The 23,804-nt window shown below is 41.9% G+C and overlaps 1 protein-coding gene across 12 annotated transcripts in view; it reads right to left on the bottom strand.

Moving 5' to 3' along the window:
- Positions 1-21,516, bottom strand: part of ABCC5 (ATP binding cassette subfamily C member 5) — a 68,268-nt gene extending 46,752 nt beyond the window's left edge. For 3 of the 12 annotated variants that reach the window (XR_011002547.1, XM_068200489.1, XM_068200493.1), the window contains exons 1-7: positions 21,364-21,513; positions 20,002-20,176; positions 7,334-7,491; positions 6,925-7,080; positions 6,055-6,202; positions 1,179-1,412; positions 858-1,031 (exon numbers count right to left, since the gene is read on the bottom strand). Coding sequence is in view for 9 of the 12 variants with exons in the window: in XM_068200489.1 (XP_068056590.1) it covers positions 858-1,031; positions 1,179-1,412; positions 6,055-6,202; positions 6,925-7,080; positions 7,334-7,491; positions 20,002-20,130 (999 nt within the window). In the remaining 3 variants the exon portion in view is untranslated. Of the gene's footprint in view, positions 1-857; positions 1,032-1,178; positions 5,967-6,054; positions 6,203-6,924; positions 7,081-7,333; positions 7,492-20,001; positions 20,177-20,691; positions 20,812-21,363 lie in introns of those variants that run through there. The other 9 variants (XR_011002549.1, XM_068200500.1, XM_068200490.1 and 6 more) reach the window with 8 other exon arrangements.
- Between the last annotated feature and the right edge of the window lie 2,288 nt (positions 21,517-23,804).

The raw sequence follows: 23,804 nt of genomic DNA, 5'->3' as shown, positions 1-23,804 counted from the left end.
CTAAAACAGTTTAACATTTTTACTAAAATAATCTAAAACCAGAAAGTTGTTTGATATGTTCTAAAGTATCTGCTACTCCTACATTCATCCCATTCCTGGTCCGAAATTCAAACGCAACACACTACTTCAGGAAGTTTTATCTCCTTGCCTTTCTTCACACCTGCAAACTCTTCTGAAGCCCCCCATCAATAAAGGAGGACTGCTGGGAAGAACTGGGAAACATGTTCAAATTCCACTCCTCATTCCCCTCTAAAATGAAACTCCCACTGCATAATCCTTAGTTTTGGCCGGATAAATTGGACCACAGTGAACCTCACAGTATTCAGCCGCCATGGTTTATAAAACATGTATTATGAATACAGTGACAAATCTTCAGCAGCCTTACAGACATTTTATAGGCAAGAAGATTTTGGCTTGAACTAGCCTATTTCTCAGCTCAGCAGAAGCAGAAGTACCTCATCAAGAACAAGCTGTGCCAGATGTGGTGTTTTGCAACATCTTGCATTGAGTGAAGAAATCAAGCACACTGCTTATGCAACACTGAGCTCCCATACACAAGCTGGAGGCCTCATATCTTTCCAACATCAACCATGAGCACCTGAATATTCTGCAGTTTCATTTAGATATGAATAGTAGTCTCAGCCAAATCTATCAGCTTTCCTATCCCCATTTTCTAATTTTATCACTTTAAGCTACCTGATTCCATATTTTTGCTTCATACACTATCTTGTACATGCCTTCAAGAAAGTGCAATGCCAAATTGGCTAAGTCTAGCACATTTCAACACTTTTGATTCAGAACCATACATTTGTTTGACCCAAGAAAAATGAAGCAAGTCTTAACTCTCTCCAACTCACCATTGCTGGGTAGAAGAGGATGAAGACAGCAGATCCCAAGAAGCCTGTTGGACCCAGAATAATCACATTATAAACCATGCCCAAGATGGCCACAATAGGGCCCCCAGCCAACAAACTGCCAACTGCTGCAGCTTCAAACATCCTCTGACCATCATTGGAACAAACATTTATGAGCTGAAAAACAGACAGAACAGATAATTTAGATTTAAGGCACAGGTATATATATTCTATATATAGAATATAATATATAATATATTCTCAAAGGAATATATTACACATCCCTTTTCACATTGGCATTTCCTAAACAAGGCTACAGCTTACCTCTCCAAGAGACTTCTCCTTGATGTTCTTCAGCTTAAGAATTTTCTTAAACGCCATTGTCAGGACAGCCCCACGCAGTCTGACCCCCGTGCGATAATTCAACGCCCAGGTTAGTGCCAGGGACCACGATCGCACCACTTCCGTCATAAAGATGCCAAAAACTAAAAACAAGCTGTAGTGCAGGTTGGACTCACTCTGCTGGGTATACTCCAAGAGGTGTTTCACAACGAATGCCTACAGGAAGAAATGCAAGCTTGCATGAACATCCCATCATCCCAGATGACCATACAACAACTTTATGTTAAGTTAGAAATAAGTAGGCTACTTTGCTTTTAAAAGAGCCATTTGAAATAGAAAGCATCTTCTTTCCAGAAGTAAAAGGTATCAATACAAGAAGTACTGTAACACAAGCCCTGCTGAGAGCCAAGCACTGAGTCAAATTTAGTAAGTAAAGAGAGTTTAATTTGGAACCGTATTCCTCGCAGCACGCTCCTAATTCTCCGTGTCTTCTAACTTAACATAAATGTGTCAGTTAGCTGAAAGCAATGCATTATCATATAGAAGAGTTTTAAAATATAGTCACTACTTATACATCTGCACACATTAAGAAACATTCTTAAGTGACATTAAGACCTTTTTTATTTTATCTTTGGTTTGCTTCAAACGTGCTTATTTGATAAAAAGGAACAATGTACCTACAGTTGTAGAGGGGAAGAGTGAGAAGGACATTTGCAAAACATTCCTGGAAATAAACATCAGCAGTTTAATAGTAAAGAAAAAAACAAGCAGAAAGCACAAGGTACGCAATACCACAAATCATTGGGGATAGGGGAGAAAAAAAAAAAAAGACAAGAAAATTAACCATTCAATCCCTCCCCATACCCTCTTCCCCCAATAACATAAACACTTTACCTCAGGAATCACATTTCAAACATCACCTGCAGAAAGATGACAGCCCCCAGAACCACCAATTCCCAACTCCAGCTCTTTGTGGTCCAGTGGCACAATATAACATAATACAATTCACAACCACCAGCATTAAATATTATTAACTGTGAAACAATAGGCTTTTATTTGAAATGAAGTGTCATCTTCAATGGTAACATCTCAAAAACACTATACAACAGGTAGACCATTGTATGAACATACAATCTGCACATACAGCATAATTATAAAGGACTAATATCTAACAGTCAGTCTTAGCTTCTAACAAATTAGATTTAAATCTATATACAAAATTATAGATACAAAAACAGAATGGTATTTGTTCACGGAGTCCAAAAGAAGTCAAACTTGAAGGTACCAACAGAGGAGGCTTCTGAGGCTGCACAAATTCTGAAATCTGGTTTTGAAAATATCCTACAGTAAGGCTTCACAGACAGCAAGAGACTTCCTAGAGAGCTTTTCAACAAATGATGTTTTAAGATACTGGTGCTGTTGATATACTAGTACAGAGTAGAGAATTACCTTTGCCCACAGGAAAAATCAACAAAAGATCTGAGACCAAAGAAAATATTTGAGAAGCCTTTCACATCATAGTCCGTTGAAGTCCTCTTGGCTAAACCATGTTTTGCAAGTAGGAGTTCTGTATAGTTTGAAGAGAGAAGGAAAAACAAAACCCCACAACTCCAGTAAAGGTTTTGATAGCTACAGCCCAGCACCAAATAAAAAAAAAAAAAGGAGATCAAATTCATCTGTTCAGAGGAAAATAATTCTGCACACCAGAACCAAGGAAACATGCTGTAAATAATTTTGCTCTTTTTCACAGATGTGAATTAAAGCCAGATGTCCATCAGATTCTAGAATGGTCACTGAGAAAATTTACATACCGATCACTGAACAAATGTGAGGAGCTCACATTCACAGATCTATTGCATTCCAGCTTGCTCCTGATTGGATTTAATTTTACATCAACTGTTTGGATCACAACTGCATACAGTTGGTCTGCAGTTACTGTGGAGATTACTGACTTCTTTTTCCAGTATTCAATCCAACATATGCAACTGAGTCACTGAGCAATTGGGGTGAAAATCCCCCTTTTTCCTCACGAGCTGTAACTCAGCATGGTCGCAGACTGCAAGCATTTTCTCACACCACAGCATTGCTGAAAGTCTCCAAGAGAGGATGTATAAAGATAGCAGATGTTTCCTGGGGTCTCATTCCTCCCAAAACGTTAGTGCAATTTTGCAGCACTATTTTATAGATTCAGCATCTCTCATGATGAAATAGAGACCAGCTTACATTATACCCCAATTTATTTTTGTTCCGGAAGAAAGAAAAGAGGAAACAGCAGATTAAAGAATTTTGAAAAGGGAGGGGGAAAAAAGTCACAGGAAATTAACATTTACATCTGGACAACTATTATTCAAATTCATATTAGTTTAATGAAAAGAATCCAGCATAAAGTTATATACAAAACAAAAACATTACAGTATATAAACTAAGCTAAGGGGGAGAAAGAGCTCCTGTGGCTATTACCGTAGTGGTTGGTACAAGCTGCTCGGCTGTCTTAAGCATTCCCATGGAATAAACATTACCTTACCTTTGCTCTTGGCGGTGGCTCTGGCCAGCAGGAATGCCTCATCCTGACGCAGAAAACAGCCATCCTGAAAATGCTGAAGAACAGCTTCTGTCACTGGTCCCACTGCAGTGCCGGCGTCCCTGCTGCAGCCAGCGCGCCACAGCATGGGGCAGGCTGCAGCTGGAGCCAACGGGGAAACTGGAAAACTTACCTCCCATAGCTTACCACTCCCCCCTCCAGTAACTGACCAAAGTGTCAAGCTGTGCTCCAATAAAATAGCAAGTTTCCCCATCTCCCAAATGGGAAGAATAGCTCTGAACAGTAGCAAACAGGTACATTGTTCAGACCTGGAGTTAAACCAATTATGTTTGGCAATCAAGAAACCTCTTTGCTCCTCCACCAGAACTTGGAAGTTTTGGTAGCTGATCAAATAGTAGCAAGTATTTATTGGAGATAAATATATCACCTATACTAGTACATTCTGATGGTTATTACAAGGCAGTCTGACACATGCAGCTGACTCACCAGGTTATAGGTTCAGATTCTGTGCCAGATGCAAAATGTATCAAAATAAGGAGGAAGACCCTTGAAGGATCTGATTAAAAAAAAAAAAAAAAAAAAAAAAAGCAAAAAAGTCCACACAGGAAGTCTGGAACAACTCCTTTCCAGTTATAACCATCACAATGCTCAATAGCAAAGCCACAACGATTTGCTGGCCTTTCAAGATCATAGACATTCAATTAAAATATTTTTGAAGTAGAATATAGTGTTTAACTCCACTTTTATAATTTTCCTCCAATACATGAGGTCAAGTCAGGTGCTTTTCCTGATCTCCCTTCTCACCTTCAGGTGACTGAAAGGGTGAAACAACACAAGAAAGCACTGATACTTCGGAGACAGCACAGGCATATCCCTGAGGCATGCCATTTTTAAAAACAGGGAGGAGGGATGGTAAAGACTTATTTTCATGCCAAATGGTGGAACCAAAAATGAATTGGGCCTTATTCAGAAACATGAATAAGGTTGTCTGTAAATGGGCAACTGCCTATAGATAATTTTAAGTTACCCATATCAAGCATCAATTGCAGCAGTAGTCCCCAACTTAATCAAGCTGGTTTGTTTTCTTCTTTCCCCTCTCTCTCATTCAGCAGTTTGGCTAAGACAAATTGAGACCATTATGCTACAGAAATTAGGGGTAACCCTGCTGCAAGTTCTTTGCTAAAGATAAAAGCAGCTCCTCAAGCCCTGTAGTGAAACAATGACAGAAGCTCTTCTTGGGAAAAACTAGTGCTGTTAAAATCTTAATCATAATTTATTGTTAATTACCAAACTATGTTCATGTATTTTATAATAAAGACAACTATAAAATATTACAAAGAAAACAATACCACAGAAACATTTATTGTTATTCATATTACATGAAACAAGGCAAACTTTAAGAAGACTTAAAAAACAGAACATCATTTTTTGATAAGACATTTAAAAGCAGGAAAACATTTTAAAAAGACATTTCACCTAACAGTGCACCCAAGTGTACTTACCCAAGAAATGAACCTCCAGCTTACCAGCACACTGAAACGTGTACTACTAGCAGTAATACTGCTCCTACTCCTCAAGGGAAATGTGTAGAGAATAAATTTAGTCAAAATTTCAACTTTAAATCTGCACAGCATGTGCAACAAACACGTGACAAAAAATGGTGTGAATGTCAAGTCCCATGTTGTTATCTTCAATACGACCCTTAGCAACAAACAGCAGCCGCTCCTAGAGGCAACAACGTTTTCTAACACTTCTACCTGAAACCTGTCTGGCCATTCTCTGTAGGATCAGTAAAGACTATGCCCACAGACTTCTTGAGACCTGCTCACATTAGTTTTTAAGCAATGCTCTCAGAATTGTTTCTTGGTCCGCTTCTTGAAGACTGTTATTAATGCCAATAATTTAAGATTAGGGTTTTATCAGACTGAATTTTATTCCAAGATAAATTTACAGAATTTCAAAGAGAAAAGCAATTAGAAGACCTGCACATAAGAGTCTTATGAAAAAAGCAAGTTATGCAGTTAGGCAAGAACTTTAAACTATACTCAAAACCAAAGAGAAAAACCAAAAAGTCCATTTCCTCCAGGATACCTAAACTCCCCCTCCCTTCTCCAAGAACTTGCCTGGGTATTCAGCAACTGATCCATCAGCTGTAGGAATCCTATCTTGGATTATTGAATTGCTCTTGAATTTTACCCCAAAATTTCTAGCTAGTCAAAACGTTTAAGTGATTCTGCAATGAAACCTTAAGATTTTACAGTTGGCCATGAGATGGAGCCCTCTGGGGTTGTTAAAAAAAGGATGGATATTACTTACTGGTCCACTGAAACCCGCGAGCTGCGTGATCATCAGACACACTATGGAAAGGATGAGCCTGGTGCGGCAGAAAATCCACACGACCCTCCGGAGAGAAGCATCATCAGGCCCATTTTCTTTCAGTTCTTCCTGCCACAATCTTTCCAGCCTAATAAAAACAGAAGACTTATGACATTTATTCATGTCATAAATTTTTCACCATAAGAGAAGGTACAGTCTCGTAGGTACTTCTTTCTTAAAACTCTAAGTGCTTCCTAGCTCAGAACAACAAAAAATAATATTAAGAGAAAGAAATACATTCTGTAAGGTAAAGAGAAATATCCATGTAGTGACCTATTCCATAGGACAGAAGGATGAAAAACACAATGCTTTTTCTTTCCCTGGAGCCTCTTTGGCAACTTTAATATACTGACAGTCTTTCTCTGCTGAACTGACTGAAGAGCTGCAGAGTCAAAACCTGAAGAAATTCTCATTAACCATAGAAGGCAAGCTTGATCAGAAGATCTGATCCACATTCAAATCACCTTGCTACTGACAGTACTATTTCTCATTTTAGCTCAAGACTTTTTTCACTGTAGCCTTGAGAAAAAAAAATTGTTTTAATAAAAAAACAGATTAAAGACATGCAAAATCAGAATAATTGCAAGACACTCCTAAAGATCTAATCCCCTAATTTCACAGAAATCAGCAAGGCTACAGAAACTGCACTGCTTGAGAAAGTTGCCCCTGAAAGATGAAAGTGAATTCCACCATTCTGAGAAAGGCAAAACAAAATGTCAGTGCTGCTCTTCTAGGGCAACACTATATCACTGACTACACACTAACATGCAATAAATGGAAACAAGAGAATAACAAAGTAGATGTCTTTACCTTCTGCAGTTGACATCTGAAGACTCATGCCTCGATAAAGACCACACATCATCCATAAACAATTCCCCTTTCTTGTATGCTCTGTGGGCCAAAGGAGTGAGCCAGGAGAAGGTCATGGAGGAAAAAAGCCCAGCATTATCAACCGGGTGCTGGTGTCTAAAAGAATTAAAAAGAAAAAAAAAAATCACAAACAAATGAAAAAGGAAACAGGAAATGTAAATCTTCAAGAAAAACAAAGCCTCCTCTCATTGAAAGCACTCAGAGTACCAAATGGTCCATGCCAGCCACACTTGCTAAACAAATTCTGATGTTTCCAGTACCAGTCAACAGACCTACATGTGCAATTGTGCTTTGTCACTGGTTTGAAAAGCAAATGCTGTATCAGTTCTGTGGTAGCCTAAAGACGTACTTGGAAGTGGTCCGTATGGGTTTCAGTGCATTCAGACCATGGTGGTATTTGCCCTTGTGATGCTCTTCATCCAGCATTCTCAGCTGGGAATGCACAGAGATGTCCAGTGGCAGGCCCTCTGCCCGAGCTGCTGCTTCCAAGGCATCCTGGCATTCAATCTGCTTTTACAAGAAAGACAACAGATTCAGACTTCAAAACTACATTTGAAGTCCATGACTCCCATCTCCAGCAATTTTGCACCTCTTTCTTCTGCAAATTATTGTGCAACAATCACAGTCATTTCAATGTCTCAGAGCACAGGCTTCATCCTGGCAGCAAAGCCATGGAAGGCACAGGTTCTAGATCTGTGTTCGATTGCTGCATTTGTAAAACAAATCAGTACCAGTATTGCATCTGTGCATTCAAAGGATAAATGGATAGACCAGACTAATCCTGCCACAGGAAACACAATAGAGAAAAATTACAACATCAAGTACCTATGACATCAGTTCAGGAAACCAATGACTGGCTTATACAGTGAAATTAAGACATTTTCTTGATGAATTTACACCTTCTTAAGTATAATTTAGATATTCTTATCCACAGAAAATACAAAGTATTTTCAGAATTCTACTAAAGTCCCTTCTTCAAAAATACTTTAGATTAAATCAAAAAAACCAAATATGCACTAAGCAGAATTGTACTTACTTTTCCCATGTTTCCTGTTTTTCCTCTTTTTCCCTAATCTAAACAGAACAAAGTTGACAATTTTCTCTGCTCCCAGGCACAGTTTCTCAATAGCTCAGCAACTTTGGTAACAGACACCTACTTTAAAGGCAAACCTTGTCTCAGGGAGAGTTTCCACTGCCCCGGTGAAAGGCAGACTTAAATGCTAATCCAAGAGGAGAAACAGCAGTGATACAGGATAGTCAAAATGTTGCAGAGTCTAAACAAATCTTTTGATGAGCAGCCAGATGTGGCAAAACTACATGAGGAGATGAGACTGTTATCTGTACTGGCAGAGGGCCCTTGACTGGTTCTGCTGATTTGATGTGCTATTTATTGCAGGACCATGTTACCTACTTGTATTCTAGTCTAGTGCAACTGAGCTACTTTGTAGAAGAAAAAAAAAATCTGAGGTAAAAATAGTCTTGGAGGTCTTACAAAGATACTATGATTCTACTTTTTTTAGTTCACTTAATCAGAGCCAAGCCAGCTTATTTCCTTGAAAAGAAACAACCGTAATGCATTGTAGCCTCCAACAAACACTAAATGCCAGCACTCGGTTCCCGATTTCCAAGTCCTGCAATTGTTTTTGGAAATGTCACCATTAATCATGGTCTTTGTCTGTACTATGTTAACATGTAATAGTACAGCACACTAAGACACTGTTTCCACCCATGAGAAGGATGAGAACAGGAAACTGAAAAAATCATAAATCTGTCCCTTATTTACTTAATCAAAGTACTTAAATAGTGCCTAAGCACATTGTCAACAATCCATGGTTCTATCTCAAAACTTATTTGCTAAGCAATCACCTAAAGCTATAGTAACAAAAGATAGCCAAATAACAAAAACAAAAGAACAATAAAACCTTATGACACATGGAGTGACTCAAAAATACACAGTACTTAATATGAATTTAAAGATTTCTCACTCAATTTATATTACATTACTGACTCAGAAAGGCAACACTGCCTTACTTAACCTATGCAAATCAGCATTAATAAGGGACCTGCCATAAACGTCCCAAAGGAGCCAGTAGCAGGGAAGAGTTCTGCACCACCTCTTCTCTGTGTAGAGCAGAGGAATTCTTAACTGGTTTGTTGTGTTACCCCCACAAGAGGCCCAGGGCAGATGTGCCCAAACATCTTGTTGCTGATAACACGCTTGTTTCTAAGTGATGCCATAAACTAGTTGTATAAACATTGCTTTTCAGAGCACTCAAAAAAGTGCCTACAAGTAAAAAAAAAAAAAAATCTCCCAAAACAGAAAACACTATGTTGATGAGCATAAAAATAGGTTTTCACCCACTTAGAAACAAGAATATCTTTCTAATAAGTAAGCACAATTGCAAGGGATTTAGGCAGTCCAAATATTCATAAACAATCACTGTGAAAAATAATTAAACTCTCCAGAGATGCTCAAGAGTTCTCTCGGCAAATGTGGAAAAGCTGCATTGATAAAGATGAGGGCCCTGCCTTTGAAAGGCCTTTATAATGTTTTGCCATAGAGACAAATACAACCACAAACCCCTCACTGAGAGCACTGCTCATCTCCATCTTGATGAGATTGTCAAAATCCCACATGTAAGACTACCAAGAAACAAATGCATCATACCACTGTACAATTAAGATTTAAGAACAACTCTACAGTCCTGCATAGTTGTCTGAAGATCAGAAAATCCTCAAAGCAGAGTTTCAGTAAGTGAGGCTCCTAAGTTGTTCCACAATGCACTTCAGGAACAAAAGACTGAAGTAAAAAACCAAAACAACCATAACACTTAATTTAAGTTTCTGATTAGGTTTTCTGATTGCCTTCATGTGTGCACAGTTTTATTGGAAACCAATGCCTTGAGTCATTACTAATGTGCTACAACAGGCTCCAGCTCTGCTATTGAAATAAATGTCTAATAAACATAAATAAATTAAAATACACTTTTTCTAATTCATCAACTTATTAATATGCCAAAACAGGCAATTAAATGAGTGATACAACATGGTACTGATAACTCCAAAGAAATGCTCACAGAAACAAAACAAGTCTAAATCAGATATTGCTAAATGGAAGAGAAAGATTCAATCAGACACTTATTGAGAAACAGCAGATGACTAATCAGCACCAACAACAGGTCAAAAAAACAATGAAGATTTGTTACAACTAACACAAAGGATAAAGCAGAAAGCATTACCATAACACTTAAACCCTAGGGTTTGCATCCTTTTTGAACACCAGACTATGCCCCTTGTCAATTCAGTTCAAAAAGGGCATTATACTTAAACTTACTTTCCTTGAGCAGTAATAACAATGGGGCTTGGAATAGCATAAACTTAAGATTTTTCAGCTGGATTGATAAAAGGAATAAAAGTACAGGTATTTGAGAAGTCCACAAAGCCTGAAGAAAGAGAACTAGAGAATGACTACCAACTGTTCTTACAACAAAAGAACAAGGCACACTTAAATTTAGAAGTCTCTATCATAGGATACTGTGAAGTTCAAATGCATAAATGGACTAAACACTGGAGAAATAAACTCACATAGGATAAGCATATCATGGCTTGCTGAACACATGACAGAGGGCAAGAACAATCACTGATTCAGCATCTTATTAATATCTGGTGAACACCAAATAAATTTTCTGCAGCCATAGGCATCTCCTAACAGAGCATAATAGTTCTGCACTCCACATGCCATGAAGCTCTGACACACCTGAGTACAGGCTGATACAATTCAACAGATTGCTATAAGAATTACCAGATTAAGAAAACAGTTAAACTTTTAATCTTGGGCCTAATGCCCAAGAGCGGGGCGAGCACCAAGGAAGCACCACTGCACACATGATTTTCCTTCATGGGTGGGTCACAGAGGGGCAGAGAAAGAGAAGCACAGTTGGTGCTGCCACCACAGAGCACACCTGCCCCATCTGACTTTCTACATCTTAGGAAAACAACAAAACCATACAACCACCTGCTGGCATGAATTCCTTGTCAAAAAATTGGTCATAGCAATGGTAAGCACATAAGGTAATGAGAGAGCCAGAAAGATTACATGGTTGGCTAAGGACGTATGACAGAAAGCCCGAGTGAGGTGAGGAAAATGAGTGGTTTAGGGGCAAGAGGAAACTATTTGCTCATCAAGGTAATGAAAATGCAGGAAATTTAGGAGCCAAGCTGCAAAGCTGACATCATATACACATGATGTCGGAAGTTCCATAGGAAGCAAGAATGGCACGAGGAAACTTACTCAGAAAGGCAAGCAAACTCAAATATGTGAACTTGCACTCTTCTGAAAATGTGCTAAGCAGGCAATATGGGCATCTGAGGATGGGGAACAGGTAAAGAAAAAGGAAGTAGCGGTCATGTAAGTGGGAAGGAAAAAGCCATCCAGGGAGATTCTAGCCTTTCACGCAGTCCTATAACAATCTCCTACTTAAGAGAAGGTAGTAATTATTGGTTTGACAACTAACATCACACAACTGCAAAACCAGACAAGACGGGAGGCAAAGCAAAACAGATTTTTCCGTCCCTTATTCATCCTGCAAAGAATTTGATGTGTGCATACAACCCGAACCCCACCAAACAGCTTCATCCCTTCTTCCCTAAGGCAGAACATCTTCCAAGGCTCAGATCACAGCAGGGAAGAAGCTCCATCTCTCCTGGTCCTACCAGCAGCTGACAGGAAATTAGAACAGACCTATAACTACTTTTTTACTAATCCTTGCAGCTGACATAGAACACTAAAGCTACTGTGGTTGACTTATTATTACAAAGTTAAAATTGTTTAAGTTGTAAAGGTTTCTGAGCTGGCAACACTGCAGCACAGAACTCCTACCTCTTGCATTTAGCATCCAGAACTCAACAAGCTTCCTCATGCCTTTAAAGTTCTCAGCAAGGAGAGGTAAATGGGGAACCTAGAGACCAGAACAGCAGAGCTCAGAACTAGGTGGGTATGTGATGAGAAAGAATTATATCATCACCAGTTCTGCTCAGTGCTTAAAGCAGTCGCCATATTACAATTCCAGAATGAAGAGCAATTTAAAAATATTTAAGATTTCCTTAAAAGATTGGTGTTGCAAAACAAGATTAGTTATTAGCTTGTATGGGCTGGGGAAGGGAAGAAAAGAACCAACTGTTCCATTTAGCTTAAGCACAACTGAAATAAAACAAGAGTCCAGGAAAATATTCTCTGGAATTGCAATTACATTCTTCTTGCCAGAAATTCCTCTGGGTCCAACAATACTCCCACTAAAAAGGAGTAAAGGGTATATACACTGCTTCTGCAGGTAGCACAGGCAACTCCTAAAGCATTGTTGTCCAGACTGTAAGTCATCAAACCCCAGAGCATCTGGAAATTAAATAGGCTTGCAGGTCCAAACATTGTCAAGTCTGCAGCTGCTTGGTGAAGCAGCAAGTGCACTATGAACTTTATAGTCTAAAACAATTCTTTTCTCCTTTCACTGGATTTGATGCAGTACACAATCTATAAAAATATTAACAAGGGGATTTGCAGCATTAGGCTCCCAGCCTTCTCTGTAGCTAGGATACTTTATAATACCCTGGCTGATTAAAACATGAGCCTATTTAAGACTAGTTTGGTGTATCATCCACCCATACCAGCTGTCTCCCTGATGCTGAGGCAACAAGGAGCAGGCACTGGGCTAGAGCAGAGACAGTGAGTGTCAGGAAGGAGACACTGATCCTTTAGGCACCTGCACACATTGATTGCAAAGTACAGACAGCACAGCTGAATTCACAGAGCACCAAGGTGAGACCATCAGACAGTGTCAGATGCCTAGAAATTATGGTTACAATTTCCATGAAAGAACAGATCAACAAGTCAGAGACTCCATTTTCTTGAACCTCCTGAAAAGGGGGTATAAATAAAACCTTATGTCTCTGCTGCCTTCCCAGCTTCTGTTACCTGGAAGAACAGCTCTTCACAGCACCAAACACATAACCAAATTCAGGAATAAGTACAGCTGTGCAATATTTCTCTTAAAAGATACAAATTAACTGTTCAGAAACACACTCTGATTTACCACAATAGTTCAGAGATGGAAAAGCTTGAAGTCTACTTTAACAGAGTTACATGTGACTTGATTACACCAGATCCGCTGTTACTTTTCTGGCCAGGATTAGCAGAAGTTGTATTAACACTGGAGTCATGGTTTCAAAGCTAGCCTGAGTTTATGTATCCTCAGATTAAAGCAGAAGTTTCCCAATAGTGCTTGGTACTGATATCAAGGCTCTGTAGCCAAACAAGGTCAGGGTATGTACATCTGGTAAGCCTGAGTATTTTAGTCACATATATTGAGTACTTCCACTTGAGGCACAGGAAGTCCTTGGTGAGGACAGGTATATCAGCTTCTTACAGGAATATTTCTTATTTCAACTTGCCCTTGAATTCTGGCCAGTATCAGCTTTGAGGAGAGATGTCCTCAACTCTTTTCTAGCAAATCCATTTATTCCTGCAATCCAAGAAATACAGAGTTTCGCATGAAGTGTTTATTTTAGGATTTTGCGACTGTACCTGCTATGAATGCACCTGATAAGCACCTGTGCATGTGCTTAGGCTTGTGGTATCCATGAATCCCTGTCTTTTGTTTTGCATTAAAACAGGTATTCATGATCTTGTAAGCAAAGGTTCTAGGATTCATTCAAAACTAAGGCTGTACATTGATCATCCAGCACTGGAGCTACATAGCTCATGTACAGTGACAGCAGACTCCTGTGGAATTGGAAACAACTAGATTTAGAATTGACACCCTCCACATCTCTGCCTACAAAGATGGGAAACAACTCCTCAATAAGCAGCTCCACCTAGCACAGCACAGGCTGAGAATTTGGCTCCTGCCTTGCTCAGGTAAGCTCTGCTCTCCTGAACCACCCCAACACCCCGCCATATGCTGGTGTTCTCCAGTAACAATCTTTATTCAGGCCATGCCTAATCCAGGTCACAAGAGAAGCTACACAGGTGAATTTTGTACAACACTTTGAGCTGTACAAAAAAGGGAGGCTTTGGCCTTAAACTCCTATTGAGTGGAATCACAAACGAGTGACAGCAGAAGCCTTGACACCACAGCATTTATCAAGCCTAATACAACAATCTTGCATTGAACTCACCTTCCTGCACCAACACATGTTTCCAAAAGCAAACAGTAAACTAGGAAACTTAAACTAAACATCTCGGGGCTCTAAACATGTTGACTTTGAAATTCATTAACCTTCATCCTCAAAAACAACTGAAATACAGACTTTGTTTGTGGAACAGCTTGTTTGCCCTCTGCACAACTGACTGACTATTTCTTATCACAGGATACAAATTTTCAAAAACTAATAACCATCTCAGTGTCCCAAGACATCAGAACGCCCTGCATATATGTGAGGTTTAATTTGTTTCAAGCTAAATTCACCAATAGTTTGGGATAGATGCAGTAAATATTTCTGGAAACGCTTATAGCTGTACACTGAGTTTCTGAAAGAGCCATAGAGCAGAGTGTCTGCAGCACTAATACAGAACACCACAATGGAAAAGATACTGCAAGATTTCCTTCACTGACAGCTAATCTACTCCTTACACACTTCTGGTCAGGAGCAGGCTGATTTAGAAATCTGCTCTGAACAAAGGAACAGCAATCCACAGTAGCCAAAAACAATACCAGCATGTGGTCAGAGCTGAGGTTTTATACTGTGGCTAAGACTTAGAAGATGGCTGTGCACTAAGGAAGGCAGTCAAGTTCCAATGGAAGCTGTGAATTATTCAGAATATTGATGCTCCTCTAGAAAATGTCTCTGCCCAGTCACAGACCTCACCTTTTAGTTCCTCTTGTTAAGTGGAAGGCTTCTCTGATATCATAAATCCCCCTCCAAGTGTCAGACAATATTTCAGATTTGATAGATGACTGCCTGTGGATATGCTCCTCTCTCAGATGGTGATATGTACATGTAGGCATGGAGGACAAGGTAGAGAAACCCCTTCTTTGGTGTGGTTAGAGGGTCATCCTAAAGCATACACCAACAAACAATTCTAGGATCTCCTATCAAGTGATCCTTGACAGAATCACTTGATTCTGTGATTACTGTGTGACTGCTTCACTAGCAGAGGTTCAAGGGTAAAACAACTTAACAAAACATGATTATAACCAATATATTCAGTTCTTTGGGGATATCATGGAATTAATGCATCTTTAGAAAGCACCATAAATGTTTGCTTCTGCACCTAGTCTAATTGTGGTCAAAGCTCTCAAAGATAATAGAACTGCTGCCAAAAAAAACCAGATTTTAAAGTTTTGCTTTCATTTGACTTGAAAAAGTAAAAAACTCCTTGGAAAAATGCAGATACATCCAGCAGCTTCAGCTACAAGTAACAGTTTACAGTTATGATGTCTAGGACTGCTCTAAGCATGGAGTACACAGGCAGAAGTACCCAGCTACACTCACACCCCTATTTTTAACCTGTTGTTCAGTTGACTCAGACACTCAGATGTTTCAGAGAGGTTGAGGCAGAATTGATCTATTTAAATACTCAGTAATAAATCACTTCAAAGCTATCAGTGCTTGAAGGATTTATATCAATTCCAGCAAGTTCTGATCACATTCCCTGCTGTCTTGGGCAAAAGATGTCAGAAACAAACCTGAAAAACAAGAGATCAAGGTAAGGACAGGAATATTAGTAGGGCTTCTGATAGCTAAAGTTAGCAACACATTTCCTGCATGTTTGAAGTGATCTCTACAGTTCCCCTGGCTGGTGCCTTGAAATGCAGCAATTTGCACTTGAGATTCATCACAGATGCAGTCATTATCCTTCACCAGCAAGAACTTAATCCTGAACAGTACATTCCAGTCAGAACCAACTACAGCTTTGAGTACAGTTTGTAAATGAGTGCCGTAGCATCATTAACGTGGGAAGTTAAATTCCAAGAACTGAGTTCTCATAAGCTCTGTATATTGTAGAAGCAGCTTGTTCTCATATCCTCCTCTATTGTAAATGTAATGTGGTAGGAAAGCAAAATTCATTGCCTGCTATTCCATCAATTAAACACAAAATCTACATTTGAGACAAACCAATTCCAAAAGCATTTCAAAAATAAATTATTTCTCTTCCTCATCTGTCATTTTATAGTATATTTCATAGACAGTGGGGTCTGTCCTCCCCAAGATACACTTTTTCCGTGAGAAAAACTACAAACAATTGTTCCAGCTGCAAGTTGAAGGGCACAGGCACATTCTGAGAACAGGAAGTCCTAAAGGTGTAAGTACAAATCAACATTTCAAAACATCCCTTAATTATTACTCACTGGTCATGTAACAGCTTGTACAAATGAAGACCACTCACTGTAGTGCTAGGCAGCAAGTGCACCTACAAGTTCTCCAGCAGAGGCATGTCCCCACACACAATAAGCCAAATTAGTACGGTACTATGCAGTGAGAACATGTAGTTAAGACTCTTTTGTAAGCTACATTAAGGTCTCCAAAGACTTAATCAATTGTTATCAGAACACACTGTAGACACTTATTCATGAGGTGAATATATGTATTCACAAGCTGAATAAATTTTTTCTTGAATTTCAGTCCCAAAGTGCCTATTTCAAAGGTCCATATTTCTATAGCAACATTCCCATTAAGTACCAGGAAATGTTGGATTAGACCTACTTATATTGCAGAATTATTTCAATTATGATTCCAGGAAGCCTATTTGAAAAGCTCCTGTCTTTCAGAGATGTGATCTTTCAAGCTGTGACCAAGCAGCATTTAAGCTTCCAAGGAAAGAATAGCAAGTTCTTTTTCACTATTGTCATGAACACACTTGTGGCAGTTTGAAGCAGCATCCTTTCAGCAGGAAATAAACACAAGAATGGAGGTTTTGGGACAGAAAATGGAAAGCTGAATATAACCTTTATGCAATGCAAAAAAAGAGACATACAAAAAAGCTCTGGTACCCTGGCTCAATAGTAAAACAGATCTTTCACCTATGACGATCATGATCAGAAAATCAACTAGACTTGTCTGCTTCAAGTTCAGAAGGATGCAGAAAATGCAGCAATATAGGCAACAAAAAACCCCAATGAGTCATATTATTGATCAGCCAAATGTTCTTGTAGCCCTGCCAGCAGTAGTCCTCACCAGTTGCCATGAACCAGTGGCCCTTGACTACTGTCCCCAGAGCATAGAGGATTCTACCTCACCCTATAAGGGTGCACCATGTTAGCAAGAAGTCCACCTCATGCAGTGAAAGTCTGCTGCAAAACAGCCTTAAACTTGCATTCCATAAAGATCTGAAGTCAGTGGTAAAGAAACAGCCTATACCTGCTTACAGCTTGTTCCTGGCAATACAGATCATGCTTACAGCTTAGTCATTTTCTGGTCAATCTAATTAAAATTGGAGAGTCACAATATCTCTGCTGATGGTACACTGGACTCTGTTATCCAAGTGACAGAGTTCCACTACAGCTTATCCCTCTATCTGAACTGCTGTTCTACCCTTCCTCATCACATCAACCCTCCGTTGTGTTCTGTCACCAGCTGTGCCAAGTCAATTTAGGCATCTAACCCAACCCAGGTTCCATAAAAGATACAATAGCAAAGGACAGAATTCCTTCTTTTCCCTTGAAACACCATTTTCTTCTTCACAGCTTCTACCATTTCCTTACATGCAGAGGGAAAGTGCTTAACCAAACAGATAAAGCTCAGCCTTATAAAAGGGAAGTCTTTGCTCCTCCCTAAGCCAAGTACACTGCTGAAACCAGAGCTTGTTTCAACTAGAAAGGGAAAAATTTGGTACACAAACAAGAATGCCTAACTTAGATAAGGTGTTATGAATACTGCTCCTTTTACTTAACCTTAGTATTCTGCAAGCAAGCAGGATTTAATCTCACTGACATGTAGCAACAAATTCAGAGCTGTTTGTGTCAGTGGACTATATACACCCGAGCTGCAAGGCTAGCCAAACACAAATGGTACCAATGTCTGAGCTAGAAATTAACACAACCTTGGCATTCTGAACAAGATAACTACCAAGTAAAGTAGGCATCCTATCAGAAACAGAAGACTACATTAGCAAAACAAGTTCACTCTTCTACTCAAAGAGAACAAGATAAAGTTCAATGTATGAACTTGGGTAAGCCCTTCTCTTACATCAGTAATCACAAGTTTACAGAACTCCTGTTTTGCAATCAATTATCTGTGTGTACTACCCTGTAGTCATAGGCAGCATATCAAATGGTAGGGGTAAAAGGGTAAAAAAGACCAACAGAGTTAAGCTGATCTGAAGCTGCCTCAGAGTTAGAGATTTTCATGCCAGGCTGTACAGACATGCAGGATTTGGCTTACTTTCAGTCTCCACAAAAGAAAAAAAAAGTAGAAAAAAAGTAAAGTACCCATAAATATGCTGGTTTCATGATTTCATTTAATTAAAAAATTACAGGTAAGATAAGGATTGTTTCCTTTAAAAGTTAACCCTGATTAGATGATGCAGACCAAAAGGGAGAGATAACATGCAATGATTACTGCTGAACTCCACTGCCACTGGCCAGGAAACAGAGCTGCCCACCAATGGCATCACTGTTGTCACCAGTAATTTGACAGAGCAGATTTGCTACTGGACAGGGTAGGGTCGGTGGCAAGCCCATGACATCAACATCATAAAAGCCGTTAAAAATCCGCACCGTGACTCCGAGTGCTCTCGGTTCTGCATCAGTGCCTGCTCTAATGCAATCAGACACCACCTTGCTGGAACACCGTCAGCAGCACTGTGCTGAGTCATAGAGCCTGTGGGGACACTGGAGCTGCAGGGCCTGCACTCAGCTGCTGCAGAGCTGAGCTCTCCAATCCCACAACTCAGCAGTGCAGCTCTGGGAAACCCTCAAACCCACTGAAACAAGGGAAGCTGAAATACAGAGTATCTCAGCATCTACTATAACACAGCAAAGATTAAGCCTTTTTAGAGGTCTTCACAATTCCTTCATACAAATACAGCAAGTTCCCTTATTTCCAACCCTCTCACAGGCAATCTATGTGCAATGACCAGCAGCACATCTGCAAGGAACTCATCATTGCAAAAATCAGACAGAAGCACTATTAACTTTGTCTTCAGAAAAAATCTACAGTATGTACACATATATATATATATCAGTCCTTGGAGTACTTCGGAAAAGGTCAAGAACAGGATATGCAAGAAAATATTAGCTGCTCTGAATGCTAGCACTGGAATATCTTTAACCTTCTTCAGCTGGCAGGGGTTATTAGTTTCTGACCACATCTTTCACTAGCGTGGGTGTTTTCATCTCTCTGAGCCTTTTTTTCCTTATAGCACTTGGTAGCATATGCACTCTTCCCAGTGAAAACAAGCTCTAAAAATTAGAAGCTCTGAACAATGACAGGCTAGCTCTACGCCAGTGGTTATTTCAAGAACCAGCTCTCAAAATAAACTAGAATTATGATGGTACCTCACCATGTTAAATACACAGATGTTCAAGAAAGTGTTCAATAATAATTACTTTCATCTGAGGGGAAAAGTAAAGTCATGCTACTAGAGCAAGCTAGACGTCTGTTTTAGAAAATTAATCCTTGAAACAACCATGGCATGATTAAGAGTTTTTTCAGCTGCCAACACTGAATGGTGCGTGATTTGTGCCAAGTGCTCCACTGCTCTTGCTTGGTTGTAATGAGTCTCTAAAACACAAAGGTTTAAAAAATTTCCTTGATTCACATCAATAGCTGAATACTAGAAAAAAGTTTTGTTCAAATATTACTGAAAAGCCACATATAAAAGAAAAATGCTTAATAGGTGCTGAGACCTGTTATCAAAATAGCTACAGCACCCCTTGGAATGACCTCTTCCACACAATAGGCTATACTCATTATTGACCTTCAATGCAGCAAATCTATATACAGCTGGCACAGCAAAAAGGCTGCTGCATGCAACTTAATAAGCGTAAAGACTGCAAAATAAACAATGAAAAAGAAACTGACCTTAAGTTTGGAATGCTGAAAATTAGACTCGTCCTGCTCTTCATGCTGCACCGAGTCAGCTCTCTCCCTCACACTTCTATACCCAGGACTGGGTATAATGTACTCTTTTCCTATGTCGATGTCTTTCATCTTCTGTAAACGCCAGGGTTTACACGTGTATTTTCACCTCAAGTATCTGAAAAAACAATGAAATTCCCCTTCATTATGTACCGTGCCCAATACATCAGTTACTTTTAGTCACTGATTTTTAAAGTTAATTTTCAAAATCAATAAGCAATTGCAAATGAGTTCTATTACAACAGGGCTGTAATAACACAGCTTTCAAAGTCCACACAAGACTAACTTCTCATGAACTAGTTTAAACATACCCTGAGGTAATCAAATAGTACAATGATCCTCAATGCACTAGAGTGCTGTCATAGTTCCTCCCTTAGATCTCTGAAATACAATTATGCAATCTGACAGATTGAAGTAATAGCTACAGCATTTAGCCGAAACGCTGAGAAACTTGACTAGGAAGACCAAATCCCCACAATCTTTTGTAACGAGTCTGAAATTGCATATATCCAATAATTTATCAGCACAAAGTTTTGCAAAACCAACCTCTCTGGAGAGATCACTTGATAAAATTAGTCAGTAGAAACACTCTGGAGAAAGCTATGTCCCTTCTCTATAGCATTGCTCATTTACTCCATAGGCTTGAGCTATAATTTAGTGCAGACATGCACAGGAATGAGTCACACCTTCAGTGCTGCAGGCTTCCACTCAGTCTATCAAACTGCACTGAAAGGTCAGAAGGAGAATCAGAGTCTGGAAGACAAAAATCACTCCCGTCTGTGAGACTCTGTTTTTTATAACTCAGTTTTATCGCATTCTGCCACCCGCCTGCAACTAAGGCGATGGGAGACGCCTGGTTGCGCGACGCCGGTCAGACTGCACCAGCGGCTCTGCCGGGGTGCGCGGGGCTGCCACGGCTCCGCCGCTGCAGCACCGCCGCCGAGGCACCGCGGGGCTGGGGATGCGGCACCCGCGGGCTCCGCGTCCCTCCCGAGGCGGGGATGCGGGACAGCCCCCCCGGCCGGACATCCTCAGCAGCCCGGGGGAGCATCCCCTCCGCTCTTCCCCGGCCTCCCCGTGTCTCTGCCGCACTGCCGTAAACACGGGAGCCGCCCCGCCCAGGGACAGGTGCCCCGGCGGCAGCTGAGGCGGGACAGAGCGCGGCGGGAGAGGGCACCGCGCAGCCCCTTCACCGGGGGCGAGGTGAGGGGGCTGTTCGGCTGGGCTCCGGACACGAGAGGGGCCAGCAAAGCCACCGCATCACCACACCAAGGCCCGCCCGTCCCTGGTACCAGCCACACTCACCTCCGCCCGCCGACGGCCCCGCCGCAGCTTCTCCGCTCCGCGGCCGCGAACCCAAACAACGCCGCTTATAGCGGTTCCGGCGTCCCCACTGCGCCTGCGGGCGGGCGCTGCGGCGGCCTCTCCTTCCTGGTGCCCCACGGGAGATGTAGTCCGCTCCTCAGACCTGGGCGCCCACTGACTGCTGACAATGAACTACATTTCCCTGAAGGCCCCGCGCGGGCCGGCTCCGTGTGGCCGCGCCTCCGTTCCGCCGCGCCCCGCCCAGCCCCGTCCCGCCGCCGCTGCCGCAGCGTGGGGGGTCTGGAACGTTCGCCGCCCGCCGGGGCGGCCCCGCGGCGGGGCGGGCGCCCCGGAGCACCGCACCTCTCCGCTCCTCACCGCTGGGGAGGGCGGCAGCGCAATGCAACGCAGTGCAATGCAACGCAGTACCGTGCTGAGCCGTGCCGTACCGGGCGGTACAGTGCAGTGCGGGAAGGACGGGTCCTTCCACCGAGCCAGTGCCGGTGGGAAGACTTGGGGTCCGCTCTGTTGGGACACCGCACGCAGAGCCGAAGGGCTGGCTCGGTTCTGGGCTCGGTGCTAGAGAGGGCGAGGGGTGTCTCGGCTCCCTCCCGGCAGCGGGGGCTGCCGCAGGGCGCTGCCCGGTTTGCAGAGGCGGAGCGGCGGCCGGTGTGGCGGACAGAGCAGACGGCCGCGGCCTCGGTGTGCGCCCCTCCCGGCCGGCCCGCGGCTCGCAGCAGCCTGTCACTCGCTGCCGGTTATCTACAGCCCCTCGGCCGGGGAAAGTGCGACGTGCCCTTATCTGGGGCTTAACCTTGGCCGGGGCCGCGGTCAGTACCGGCTCCTGTTGCCCCGGCAGCCTCTGCCGCAGGTCTGCGACGCGCTCCCCAAGGAGCCGGGCATGATTCCCTTGCCAAACCCCAGCTGTGCCCTTCCATCTCCCTCAGACCACCTAAAGGGACGGGGAACTTGTCCCAAGGCTTTCACAGCCAAGCTTTGCCGGCTGAAAAGGATGGAAGCTGCGGCTGTGTGTCCCTGTGTGGTGGTGGCTGAGGGCCAGCGATCCTGCTTCCCCAAAAGAGTGTGACACAGGGTGTCCAGCCCCCGCCTCAGGGGAGTCAGTGGAGGAGATGGACACAGCTGCGTTTCCTCTCACAAAGGGCTGTAAATATCCCTAACAAACCCCGAGCTGTAGCTTCTCCCCTGCTGCGTTTAAATACCCTGTCCTCAGCTGACATCCTCCTTCCACCAGCCAGATTTGGCTGATGTCTCATTTAAGTGGTTTATGTAACGAGTGCCTGTTCGCACCGCAGTCCTTGCTCTCCTGTCAGGAATCTTTGTGAGAGTCAGTTTGATAGAAATGCTGAAATGAACTCAGGTAAACAAGGGAGACGGGAATCTGGAAATAAAAGTGGACCTGAATATTCCCTCCAAGCCCACAAGCCAGAGGTAAAGGTAAAAGGTGTCACCAAGCAAGTAACAAGGACACCCTTAAGGTACCAGAGAATCCCTGTAGAGCTCTCTGACACACATGGTCACACATCCTGCAGATCTCTGACTCTATTTCTGGAAAAAATGAGAATCAGCTCTATTGCAGGTGCTCTTAACATTTTGGGACAGGGGAACTGACAGACAGACATACCTTGCCCAGATACAGGAGCTAAGAACAAATGTAACTGCTGCATTTTTCTGCAATCTCTTCCCCAGACAGGGGAATCATGCACAATCACAATCATGCAGTTTCAGACTGGACTGGCATTTTGTTGGGGAAGACACTCAAGGTGCACTTCATGCTTTATAAATGCTATGTCCCAGCAAAATGTGGATTTTAGGACAGAAGCCAGGAGACAATTTACAGCAAATCCCTGAACAGTCATTAAACTGACCTTTGTTTGCACCAAACACTCTACGTAGAGTGGGGGTTCTTTTACCCATTTCTCTAAAGGGTAAGTAGATGTCCAGATACTGAGCTGTGTAGTTAAACAGCATAAACAGAAAGGACAAAGAATGAATAATGGGGAAAATTAAACTGTGTTAAAGCTTCAAGGTGAATCACTGGTATTTTCGGGTGTTGACCTGAAATTGTTCCGAGTGTGAGCATGTCTTGGGGCCCTAGGCTGTGGAGGCAAACAGAGCTGCTTTTTGGAGGTGGCTGGCTGTTTTTTGAGCTGCTGACATGTTGAAGCTCAAAGGCTCTGCATCACATGCCTGGAAAGGAAGAAGAATATAAACCTCCATCATGCCAAAGTCATTACAAAATGAATTCAGAAAGATGAGCAGAGGCTGTTGTTTAAGCCAAGGGAGCCAGAGCCCTGCCTACACTTGTCCTGTCCTCTACTTCTCCAGTGCTGGAGGAGGTCTGAGAGTAAAAGGGAGGACATGAGTGCTAGTAGAAAGCTGCTGATAAGTAATGATGTGTACACTCTACTCAGACTAGCTCT

Source organism: Anomalospiza imberbis, chromosome 10 (assembly GCF_031753505.1).
Source record: "Anomalospiza imberbis isolate Cuckoo-Finch-1a 21T00152 chromosome 10, ASM3175350v1, whole genome shotgun sequence".
NCBI classification, from domain to species: Eukaryota; Metazoa; Chordata; class Aves; order Passeriformes; family Viduidae; genus Anomalospiza; species Anomalospiza imberbis.
The sequence above is the reverse complement of the archived record's forward strand: the minus strand, read 5'-3'. Positions and strand labels throughout refer to the sequence as shown.